Genomic DNA, 13,144 nt, shown 5'->3' on the forward strand with positions numbered 1-13,144 from the left:
TATAAAATAACAGAATTAAACAGCCTTTGCAATACAAAACACCATACTGGTAAATGAATATATTTTTGCAGGAGTCAAATAAAGGAAAACATAAAGCTCTTACTATCATCATTTGTTTGTTTTGTTAGCACATTAGATATTGATGTGACTTTTTTTAACAAATTTTATATATGTACAACAAGCCTAAAGGTAAATAAAAAGAGTAACAGTATACAATATATATTTATTCCGTTTGCATTCTATATACAATGCACAAATAATACATTAACCCACTGTTTACACTTTCTTTCTACACATGAAGACAATGAAACTTATTTACATCACAGTGATAGTTTATTTTGTAAGTATATGATGTCTAATAAAGTAAGTCCCATGGCATTTCATTCATTACCCGATAAGAAAAAAAACTATTGAAAGAAGGAAAGCGTATTTTCTTTGGATATGGAATAAACTTAATAATCTAGGAAAGTAGATTTATCATCTTTATCAAAGCTCAAAGACTAGATAATATTACAGCGAAATAAAATCATATCGTGTCCTATAAAGTAATCATACAAATATGAAAACTTTTGTTTCTCCTTGTAACTATTGTAATAATGTATGAATTATTGTTTTCCATGTGTTGAATACTTAATATTGGCTGTATAAATATTACAATGTGTATGTTTTTAATAATTTATAGCTATGGTTAATGGGAGGGGGCGTTGCTACAATGTCTATATGAGGAAATTGACACATCGCCTATACATTCTTAAACATTTTTCAAATTCAGTTAAATATCTAGTTTTCTATAGTTACCATTATACTATATACTGTTTTCTGATTACTTATTTAAATATTCAAAAACAATAGTACCTAAGTAACTATATGAGATATTACTTTCTTCTCATAAAATCAAATTCACAAATAAGAAAATATAAGAAGAAAAACTAATAATAAGATGTAAAGCAGTGATCAGTAGAGAACACCCACTAAAACAAAGAATATTTTCAAAATTATTACTTAGTGAATTAGCCAGGCAAGACAGGTTGTTCTGGCACTTCATATTCTTAAGTTCGTGCAAATGTGCAAAAGTAATATATACGATTTGGTATTATGGATGCTTTGGCACACCAAGTAAATATTAGAATAATGTATTTACTTCAGCTACAGTAGATTATGGAAGCTAAGTATTTTATTGCTAGATTACCTCTGTCAAGAAGGTTAAAGGGATATTGAAAGAAACATTTAGTACAAAGTTCCACTCTGACTTTTCCTAACTAAGTTAAATAAGAGCATAGTGATAGATAACTTTAGAATAGCTTTTAGTAACAGGAAGGTTTATGACTACATATGATCTTTGGACAGCTGGACTGGACTGCTAGCCAACTAAGAATATCATATTTAATAGGAATAACTTGCTGCTAACTTGCAGCTAACTAATAGCTATCTAATACTTATATATATTTCATTACTCTCAAAATCTGTATCTTAGTAATTATCTTGAAACTTGTCTACCTTATTCCTGGTTTAGAAGTTCTTGTTTTTTTCTTACTTTCTTTTTTTTTCATTCACTCTTTCTCAAGGTGGATATTTCCTTGTCATTTGCTATATAAACTGTAAAAAAAAATTTAGAAAAAGAAACTGGGTAGATCAAGAGGTTTAAAGCAGCCAATACCAAATATTTTTAAAAAGGCAAAGAGTGCTTTAAGAGATTCTCTATATTCACAAATAGATCATAAGAATAAGGACAAAAATAACTATTCTAAATAAAGTAAAATAAATATTCACAAACTAGCAAAAACCTTATATACAATCATCAGAAGCGATAACAAAGTAATGATAGTAATATTGATCAGAATGATTTAGTAGAAGTAATTAAAAACAATAAAGCTGGGTTTAGTATACTTGCTTTTATCTGGGGATGAGAGATGGAACTGATAGTAAACAATCCATTAAAAGTGATAAAACTAAAATCACCCATTTCCATTTTTTTTTAAGCATAAAAAAACATATAAACATTAAAAACAAACATGATGCAGTGTCCCGAATGGCAGGAGTCACAAAAAAGTAATGATTTAAATTATATTTAAATATGAGTACCCATTGTCAGATTTGAAAAAAAAAAGTGTAGAATTACACCATCAGTTCCATATACAATCATTATCATAACCATTCACATATAATTCCAATATTATTAACATGAAAAATCTACAGGATCAGACCAGTGTCTCTTATGAGATATTTCTAGCAGATTCCTTGTAAATCAGTGATAAATGCAATTTCTCTGTTAATGTGAACTGATTAGCTATTCCATATTTCATAACAAAGTAAAATTGGATTATGTAAGTGATGTTTCAAGAAGGAGCCCTACACAAAATGTATGATACAATTACAATATTTGTAAAACTGAGTAACCTTTTAGACATTGTATAAGGTTTACTTTTTTCACTCTTACTTTGTAAGAAAAAAAAATCATGAATACATGTGCATTAAACTGCTTTATACATCCTGTGTTTGTATTGTTTCAGTGTATTTTGTTATCATTCTTAAGTTAGTTGAAATAAAGAGAGGTGTTATCTTAAATATAAACACCCTTCTTTACAAATAAAGTGGTATTTCTGTGCATAAAATACAATACTTTAATAACAATTCACTTCATACTGTATTCTTTAACCATTTTACAAGTATTTCACAAGAGAAATCACATAGCTGTAAATGTCAGAAAGCAATGTGTTACAGCAATGACTTGCAGACAAAGAAAAGTAGATTTATGTTATATGGTTTGAATACCCAGTGCAGTGCTAGGTAAATCCCCAACTCAGTGACAGTGGAATGTGTATAAACAAATAATAATCAATGTAGAACACATAGTTGGACAAAAAATGTATCAATATTCACATCATACACACACAGTTACTGGAAATACACTTATGTACAAGTCCCTCATTCCATAAACAAAGATCTGTCCTGTATTCTCATGTACTGTACAAATCATGTAATAAAGAAAAAAAGAAACAAAATATCATACTGATTTATAATATAACTTTTCAAAAAATCATTCTATAACAAGTAAACAACCTTCTGAGATCAACCTACCAGTTTTATTTTTTTTCTGTCAGCTTAAATGAGTGAATACTGTAATTGGCAAAACAAATACATAATGATATATGAATTCGTAGGATAGTTTTAAGGATCATTTATCTTTAAAATGTTTATGGAGAAGGCAAGTTGAGGATGAGACTTCATAGTGATTTTCTTTATCAAAGACACTGAAACAGACTGACATTAAGGATCTTCTAATGGATCATACTGATTTATAATCTTAATTAAGGATGAGATTCCGCTTAGCATTGTTGATGGTGTTATAAGCTTCTCGCCCCCCTTGCAGTCTATTTCATTTTGCAATATTTGTTTCAATCCTCGGATTATGAGATTCTACAATATAAATATCCACACATGCACAAATGTTTCCAGCAAAAAAATATTGAAATACAGTGTGTTAATCCTCGTGTTTGGTTAGTTCATGGTTTCTCGACCGTAAGAGGAAACTGTTAGCTTCCTCAAATATACACTTGTCATATATACATATAAAAGAGCTCTGATGCTCCTGTTCAATGGGACATTTTCAGTCACTGCCCTTGATGTATGCCTGGTCTTTATATATTGTAGTCACAGTTATAAACATTACACTATAGTGTAACTTAATAGGCACGCATAACCATCGTAGCATGTGGACAGCACAACTATGCCATCCATTCTATTGGCATATATGGCACTATATATGGACTCTGCTAAGTATATGTCAAACCAGAGCTTTATTATGACTATACCGGTCTTCGAGCTCTTCGTCTAAACTCACGGCCACTTCATTTACTTTGCTGCTACAACTACTGCTCCTGCTACGATTATTGTTATTATTTTTGCTTATATCACTTTGAGGAGACGATGGCTGTGAAGTGAACTTTGTTGTTGATGTTTGAAGTTCATTGAGAAGTGGCACCTCACACATGCAACTTGAAGCTGAGCGGCAATGCCCGCGTCGGGCATCGCACCCATCTTCCTGTTTGCTCGGCCCGCTGCTGGTGCTTCCCTCTGCACTGCTGCTGCCACCTCTGCTGCTGTTGCTGCTGTTGCTGTGATGGCTAGTATCGTCTTCAATGTTGTCGAGGGGATGGTGGTGGTTATTTTCTCTAGCGTGGCGAAGCTGCGATTTCTGACTTATCAAAGACATGCAGGAATTCGTTTTTGCGGGGAATACGTTGTGTGTTAGGTTAAGTCCTGCTAGCGGTGAAGCAGGTGCTCTACTTAGAAGAGGTGTCCCTTGGTCTAATCCGCCTCCAGAAACTTTAATGGGCGGAGGGGACTCGGGTGAGGTGTCTCTCGTATCAGGAGATGCTTGTTGTGCTCCATTTTCCTTATCCAGATGAAGGAGAAATAGTGCAACTATGTTGACAATGAAGCCTAGAAGTGTTAGGACAATATTTTTCCAACCAATTTCTCGAAGTTCTGTGTACAATATGGATGAAGCTATAATTACAAGAGATGTGAAAAGCACATAATTGATAGACATAAAGACAGAACTGTTGAAGAGATCAAGTGCACGCTGCATATAAATTGTCTCAATGAGCAAGCATGCTACAAGTGCCACTAGACAGACCCAGGTGGCCCAGTTAGTAAATTCGTTAATTCCACTAAAAGTCTGTTTCAGGGCCAGACCTACACCTTTGCAGAACATGACAGAGAGGGAGCCAAAGGAGGAACAAATAGTGATGTATAACAGAACGTACCGGTGACCGTAGCGGGGTACTAGGGCCATGAAAATGGCGGAAACAACCACCACCAAACTGGCGTATATCAAAAATCCTGGATGGAGAAGCTGAGACTGAAGTTCCTCCATGCTTGCAATTTCTCTGTCTTTTGGCCCACAAAGCGTGACAACAACGCATCCTACCAGTACCAACACGCATCCCAGCTTTCCTAGCATAGCTAAGCGCTCTTTCAGGAAATAAGGAGACAATGCAGCCGTGCATACGATAGAAAACACACCGAGAGGAGTGACCAAAATGGCTGGTGCAAATATATAGGCCACAAAGTTGGTGAGTTCTCCCAGGCCCATGAGAGAGATGCCCAACCACCACTTGGGTAAGCGCAAATACCCATAACCTCCATCCACTGCACGAGTTCCTCCCTGCGTCTGAAATAGGAAGTTTTATTTGAGATCAAACACCTAACCACATTTTAAATAAAAAAGTATGACACTTTGAGAAATATCCTACCAAAACATAACCGTATTAAATTAATGTATAAAATTTAGATGAATTCAAAATAGTCTTCAAGCATTATTTTTCTTACATAGTAGTAACAAGATCTGCACACAACATCTAATAAATAAAATTTAAAAAAATAAAAAAAACGAATTAATACGCATTACGTGTTACAAAACTCAACAAAAGCTGAAGCACCAACCTCAATATCACGAAGAGCGAGCTTTTTGTATATCACCGAAATGCCAATGAAGAAACAGGACGAGAAGGCTAGCACGAGCCCAATGAAGGTGTCCAAGGGTACCCATTCTGAACTCGTGTCTTGAAGCAGTGTTCCGTTGGTTTCCTCTGTCAGGTTGGTCTCCAGTGTTAGGTTCACCAACACATCTTTATTCTCGCCCATATCCTGTGGAAAAGATATTTGTGTCAAACGTGCATGGGAAACCTGCCCAAGGAATGAAACATGGGAGCTGTAAGTTGTCCTAAAGCTTACGACTAGTGGATAACAAATAGTCTAAGGTAATTGATTTATTATTGACAGGTACACATGTCTTCTTTCCCCCTCCTTTTCCATCTCTTCTATTACTATCATAATAACAAAGCATGGCATTCCGAAATTGATAGGTGGAAACATATATTTGTTAAATAGGCAAATCCATGAAACTTTATTGCTTTTCAGTTATAGAAACTTCAGTGTTGCATATAATAGCTTCAGATAACACGCGCATGATAAGATTTATGAATTAGTGATACGCGGTTAAACGGGACTGAAGTCTATTATTCATGGCAGTATTAGAATAGCAACGGTATTGATTCCACAATTTGAATTTTTACATCCCAGTCCTGATATAAATATTTTAAGCGCATTGTTTGAAGTCTTTACTATCTGATTAGTGGTTTAATATACTTTTTTTGTACAGGACAATTTCAAATATATGTGAAGCCTTTTAGTTCGATAGTGTGTGTGTGTGTGTGTGTGTGTGTGTGTGTGTGTGTGTGTGTGTGTGTGTGTGTGTGTGTGTGTGTGTGTGTGTGTGTGTGTGTGTGTGTGTGTGTGTGTGTGTGTGTGTGACATTACAATTCATATCACCAATTATTTCACTTTATCCTAGAAGAAATGTAAACAAATAAAACATTCACTTTTATTATAATGTAAATATAATGTTAGTATCAGGCCGCGATTTATTTACTGTTATTATTATTTTATTATTTTTTTTTAACGTTGCAGCCAATATATTCGTAATTCAATGAAACTTGATAGCTAATTTTACACGAACAATAACATCAGTGCATTAGTGAGCGTCGTCATATAATACCATATGTTACGTTGTATACCTCGTGTTCAACACATCCGAAGGTAACTGAAGGTAAAGGTTAACCTGTCCTCAAAGGTTAGTTTCAATTGTGTGGATTCTGCGAACGTAATTTAACCGTTTCAGCGTAAATACCTCGTATTGCCTTTTTATTATTTTACGATCCTCATTTTGGCGTTAACTTAAAAAAAAAATACTTTTAAGCATAGCATGAGAGGGATAATGGGATATATTTTTTCAAAAGCTGGTGCCAGTTCGACTGTTCGATTTTCGGAAAAATGGACATAAAAAAAAAATATATATATATATTTCTCGACACTCAGATCAATGATCAAACAGCAACACGTACTATGGTTTCCCCAGGACCTGGTTTAGCGTGTGAAGCAGTTTGTTTTTATTCAAAAGAGTTTAGTTAATCTAATAAAATAACTGGATATACGGTGTTGGATGTAGAGCGGATTGGTTAAGTCCAGTGCTTATGATGTAGTCTTTTAATATGAGACATACGATAGTTAGAGAGAGCTTCAGTGACTGAACTTCTATTGTGGGACAGTGAAGATATATTTAGGCTAGTCATTCAGTTCAGTACTTCTGTTTTTGTTAACTGTCTTAATACCAAACTAGCCATGAAATCAACACCGTGTATGAAAACCATCCATGTACTCATGCGACGAAGAAACAATAGTACTTTCAAGAACACTATGGAATCCTACATCAATTGACCTATAGTTCCAAGTACTTTCATATACTTTTCTCCCACTCACACACTATATTCACTCCCGATTCTTACCAAGAGCCATTATTCAAAAGGTAAACTCACATGAAAGAAATGTGGATTCGCCATTCGCCGAAGAAAGGCTCTCTATACGACACGGTGATAATCATATACAATCAAACCATGACATATAGTACTATACATAAAGAATAGAAAGAGCTTTTTGAACGTAGGATAAACAAGAATATTGATATTTTTTTGGGGGGTAGGGGCATGAGTGTCAACAATCGTGTATTAGTTCCATAGCTGATTTTCCGCAATATTTCATAACGAAATCGGCTTTTTCTTTAACATAAATACATTTAATTTTACTGGCAATACGAATACAAGCCAAACGATACGGTTAAAATGCGCAGTAGATGTTGCCGTGATTAGAACCTCTAGTATTAATAAAACCGCAATTTGTCAAAAGTTTTCGAATTAACTACTCATACATTAAACATCGGTATAGTTTTATACGGTAGGCTAACCTTACGAGCTGGGGGAGCGGGCAGGTTCCGTCAGGTAATTAATTTATCGACTCGGAAATGCCTGTAGCTTCCAAACATTTAGGAAGAAGAACGATAGGTCAGAGTTAAAAATAAATGCAATCGATAAATGGCGTTAAAGGAACAAGACATGACCGTATGGCCTTAAGAACATAAAAGTTATCTCTCTCTCTCTCTCTCTCTCTCTCACACACACACACAAATATCTTTTCCCAAGGTTAGCAAGGACAGGTTTGAAACATTTTGTCTCGAACAATTCCATTAAGAAAAGAGAAAGAAAAAAGGAACTATTATCAAAAAAAAAAAAAAAAAAAAAAAAAAAAAAAAAATCCTGAGCGACTTACCATAGCGAAAATGTGATGACGAAGAAGCTTTGATGAACAATTTATTTCTCTCCAGAGTTACTGTTGCTTCGCCGACATGACGACCCTGGAAATAACAAAGATTATTAAACAAAACTTGTACAGATATAAAACTATCTACTTTAACATACGAATCTACAATCATAATTCTAGACTTTAATAAAAAGGCCATAATGAAATTCATACTTAAAAGCTATAAGGACATAATCTTCAAGGTGCTAGCATATTGAATTTCTTACGCCGAATATCAACCAGAATATCTAAAAATATAAACGACTGTTAATTCCGACGCCGATGACCTCCGTAACAGCGCCAGCCACCGAGCCATGCCGTTTGAGAAGCAATTGCATTATTCAACCTGTGACTACCCACGCAAAGTGAACAATCGATGTCTGGCTAGAGCGTTATCTGTTTTTTTTTATTTTTCTTGTTCTTATTCTTGTTCTTTGTCCTCCCTTCCTCTCTCTCTCTCTCTCTCTCTTTTTCTCTCTCTCTCTCTCTCTTTCTTTCTCTCTCTCTCTCTCTCTCTCTCTCTCTCTCTCTCTCTCTCTCTCTCTCTCTCTCTCTCTCTCTCTCTCTCTCTCTCTCTCTCTCTCTCTCTCTCTCTCTCTCTCCCTCTCCCTCTCCCTCTCCCTCTCCCTCTCTTTCTCTCTCTCTCTTTCTTTTTTTTTTCTCTCTCTCTCTTTCTCTCTCTTTCTTTCTCTCTCTCTCTCTCTCTCTCTCTCTTTTTCTTTCTCTCTCTCTCTTTCTTTCTAGCCCTCTCTCTCTCTCTCTCACACACACACACACACACATATATATATGTATATATACATATATATTATATATATATGTATATATATACATATATATTATATATGTATATATATATATATTATATATATATATATTTATATATTCACATATTGTACTCCAATCAAAAGAATCAGGGCGACCTTTCAGAAGACCTGTTCTTAGTGACCAAATGCTCACAAAACGATATAGGCCTATACCATGCACACATTCACCTAAAATAGAAATATATATATAGGCCAATGCCATACAAACATGCGTCCAAAGGTGACAACTTCCGGATTAATGTAGCGAAGAAGCGAAAGGTAGATGGTAATAAAACGATAAAAGGTTGAGCCAGAAACCACTGGAAGATGTGCTGTGTAGTGTGTACACAGTGTATATGTATGTATGTATGTATAGATAGATAGATAGATAAATATATATATGCATATGTATATGTATACATACATATATATATACACATGTACATATACATATATATATATATATATATATATATATATATATATACATATATATACATATATATAAAAGTGTGTTAGTGTTATGCGTGCGTGCGTGTATGTATGTGTATTTGTATGTGTATGTGTGTGTGCGTGTGTGTGTGTGTGTGTGTGCGTGTGTGTGTGTATGTGTGTGTGTGCGTGTATGTATGTGTGTGTGTATGTGTGTGTGCGTGTATGTATGTGTGTGTGTGTGTGTATGTATGTGTGTGTGTATGTATGTGTGTGTGTGTGTGTGTGTGTGTGTGTGTGTGTGTGTGTGTGTGTGTGTGTGTGTGTGTGTGTGTGTGTGTGTGTGTGTGTGTGTGTGAATGGGCGTGAAAAAAAACTAGCAAAACAAACGTATTATAGACCTTGCTACCACTAAGTACATTAATGATAACTTTGTTCTGGGTTATTTAATAATGTTTCATTTCAAACCCTATGATAAGGCGATAATATCTAAAAAAGAAAATTCTCTTACACCTTTCTGCTCTTGGCAAATATAACTTTCTCTTATACTTTTGTTTACACCCAATTCATCTTCACAAAAATAAATTGCTAGTGATCACGCAAAGTTGGGTGTTTTCGAAATAAAATGAAGAGCCAAATTCAGCCAAGAAAACAATTTAGAAATCAAGAATGGATTCCTGGAGAAAACTGAAAAAAATATTAGTTATACTTAAACAGAATTAATTTTTTATTTTGAACTAAAGTCACGACGTCCTTTCAAACTCTTTATTATATATACACACCCATGCGCCATTGGTGAAAACAGTGGGTTTAGTGGATGGATGACCGTTAAATATTTAAATTGCTGGGGTGGAAGAACCTCGGTGCAAAACTTGTAAAATAATTGAAATTGACTTTTGACTCGCGTTACTTCTCAACATCAATATTTAAAAAAAGAACTTTGTATAGATCTCTCTCTCTCTCTCTCTCTCTCTCTCTCTCTCTCTCTCTATATATATATATATATATATATATATATATATATATATATATAAATATATATAATGGTAAAACATCAAAATTTCAATTCAGTATGACTTCAGTATAATTTATTAATCCACTTAAGTGAACTAACTTTAAATTGAATTTATGTGATGATGGCAACAACCACTTCCCTTTTTCAAGTTTATAATCATCCTTAGCAGTAAAAACTAATTTAATAATCTAATCAAGTCGATGAAACATTGACTTTTAAGCTATTCTGAGGATTGACGGACCTAGTTAACTGACGATGCATTCACGTACGCGCTCATATCTATATATTTAAATGCACACGCGCACGCACACACATACACATTCATGCACACACGCACACACACACACACACACACACAAACACACAACCACAAACATACAACCACAACCACACACAAACACACAACCACAAACACACGCACACGCACACACACTCGCATCAACTTACCGCAACATCAACTCTCCGATCACACACGCATTCAAGGTAGCAGTTACCCTCCGACCTTCATGCCATACGCCGTAATATTCAACACAGGCGCAGCATGAACCTACACAGGAAGACAATGCAGCGTGCAACATCCTTGTCCAGATAGCCACACACACAAACACAAAGCAAAACTAGCAACGAGTGAGTAGATAGTTCTCAACCGGTATTGCGTCGAGCCCGAGCTGTGCGACGTGAGATACTAATCACGCTGCAATCGATCCAGATGCGACTTGATGGCATGATCAATTAGTAGGCACCTCACCAGGTTAATCAACAGCGCGTTGCATTGCACCATCGCTCTCTGGATGTCGGGATGAAAACACCGAGTCCCAATCTCCAGTTCTAGCCTTGCATTGTTGCTAGTTTTAATATATTTTAGCATAATTGCATTTGGCAACTCTGCTGATTGCACTGCACGTGTTCAACCAGCATTCCATGTGAACACTACTTACTCGTGGCTTTAGCAACACTGTTTCACGGCTGATATTATCCTATTGTAATTATTTTTCCTGTAAGAACATACCATTCTTAACGTCATTATCATTTTTGGATTGTTACAAAATTCGTTATTACTCTTATCAGTGTGTGTGTGTGTGTGTGTGTGTGTGTGTGTGTGTGTGTGTGTGTGTGTGTGTGTGTGTGTGTGTGTGTGTGTGTGTGTGTGTGTGTGTGTGTGTGTGTGTGTGTGTGTGTGTGTGTGTGTGTGTGTGTGTGTGTGTGTGTGTGTGTGTAAGAGTGAGTGAGCCAGTGTGTGCGTGCGTGTGTGTATGTGCATAGGAGGGGATGCATGTTAAGATGAATGAACACTGCCGTTTACATTTTAAATATCTATCCTGTGCCTTAAAAAAATGCACAATCAGCATGGTGGCTGTAATCATGGATTTTGAGATGATGCAATAAAGGGAAATAGGCTTCAGTTTTGTGCTATCAAATGTTTTCTCCATATTTTCCCATCAACAATAATTTCACTTCCATCCAAAATTCAACCGATTTATTTGTTATTCCATGCTCGGCCATAACTATCACCTTTTACATCCGTCATTGAAAAAAAAAAAAAATACAAGTGAGCTTCCTAATAAGCTTAACAAGGCATCTCTTTAAAATTCCTAAGCACAAACACCTACGCTCAGTTACATCTCGTTTCAGAACCGTAGTGTCATTCATCATATTTCTCAAAGTTCCATTTGCTTAATCAATTCATGTAAATTTCCGTCTGTTGGCTTTCATCTAATATCGAATTGCGGCTGATGATGTGATTATGAAAATTATTCCGCTTATGCTACGAAACTCAGTGTACTTTTTCTTATGAATTCAAATTTCACATCATCATGCTTTGCCTAACGACATGCATACGGGAAAGCTGTAAGATCAATAACAGACTGTCATCTTTTTTTAAAGTGAATTTACACATGCGACCCTCCCACCTCATGGTCTGCCAAGCGAAAAATAAAAATTTTATCCGAGACATTCCAACCGAAACGACTACTCACGAGGTTGATATAGATATCTTCACAAAACGCAAATTTCTTCGTCTGTTTTCCTGGTTTGTCGTGATGGTAAACTAGATGCTATGTGTCGTATTTCCAGACTAACAATATGTATACTTTTCACCAATTCTTCAACCTTGTGTCTACGAAACAAAACATGGAGGGGGGGAGGGGGTATGGGGTGCTTATCGTACCTGATAACATTTTACCCACAGGCATGACGGGTGATTCACACATTTTTTTTTTATTATTATTTTTTTTTACATCTGTGGCTGTCTCTGGCTGATCTAGTATTATAGTTACAGCATTACGTCACATTATAGTTACAATCTGTAAATATCGGTAGAATATCTAATGAAATTACCGATTGTGGTGACCCTGTCGAGAGAAGCCGCGTTCCGGACAGGCGATTCCAACGTAACACGGCAAACTTCCCGCCATGATAACGCCCGGGCGCTGATAACACGTGCGCGGATCTGACTCTCGCCACTTTCACGTGACAGCATTCAATTGGAAATGATGATGATGGTATATTACTGATGTTTCGAATACTAAATTCATCATTATATATATGTGTATATATATATGTGTGTGTGTGTGTGTGTGTGTGTGTGTGTGTGTGTGTGTGTGTGTGTGTGTGTGTGTGTGTGTGTGTGTGACTTCCCTCTCTCTCTCACTTCTCTTTCTCACTTCTCTCTCTCCCTCACTTCTCACCCTCTCTC

The 13,144-nt window shown here is 35.7% G+C and overlaps 1 protein-coding gene across 4 annotated transcripts in view; it reads right to left on the reverse strand.

The window, feature by feature from the left end:
- Window positions 1–208: 208 nt before the first annotated feature.
- Window positions 209–13,144, reverse strand: part of LOC122248558 (uncharacterized) — a 47,950-nt gene continuing 35,014 nt past the window's right edge. The window contains exons 1-4 of one of the 4 annotated variants that reach the window (XM_043008653.2): window positions 12,426–12,560; window positions 8,167–8,251; window positions 5,449–5,652; window positions 209–5,176 (exon numbers count right to left, since the gene is read on the reverse strand). In XM_043008653.2, coding sequence (XP_042864587.2) covers window positions 3,785–5,176; window positions 5,449–5,652; window positions 8,167–8,169 — 1,599 coding nt within the window. In that variant the 5' untranslated portion in view covers window positions 8,170–8,251; window positions 12,426–12,560 and the 3' untranslated portion in view covers window positions 209–3,784. Of the gene's footprint in view, window positions 5,177–5,448; window positions 5,653–8,166; window positions 8,252–10,896; window positions 11,104–12,425; window positions 12,561–13,144 lie in introns of those variants that run through there. The other 3 variants (XM_043008655.2, XM_043008652.2, XM_043008651.2) reach the window with 3 other exon arrangements.

The sequence above is a fragment of the Penaeus japonicus genome, unplaced genomic scaffold (genome assembly GCF_977035675.1).
Source record: "Penaeus japonicus unplaced genomic scaffold, GWHDUDI00000001_assembly GWHDUDI00000020, whole genome shotgun sequence".
Taxonomy (NCBI): domain Eukaryota; kingdom Metazoa; phylum Arthropoda; class Malacostraca; order Decapoda; family Penaeidae; genus Penaeus; species Penaeus japonicus.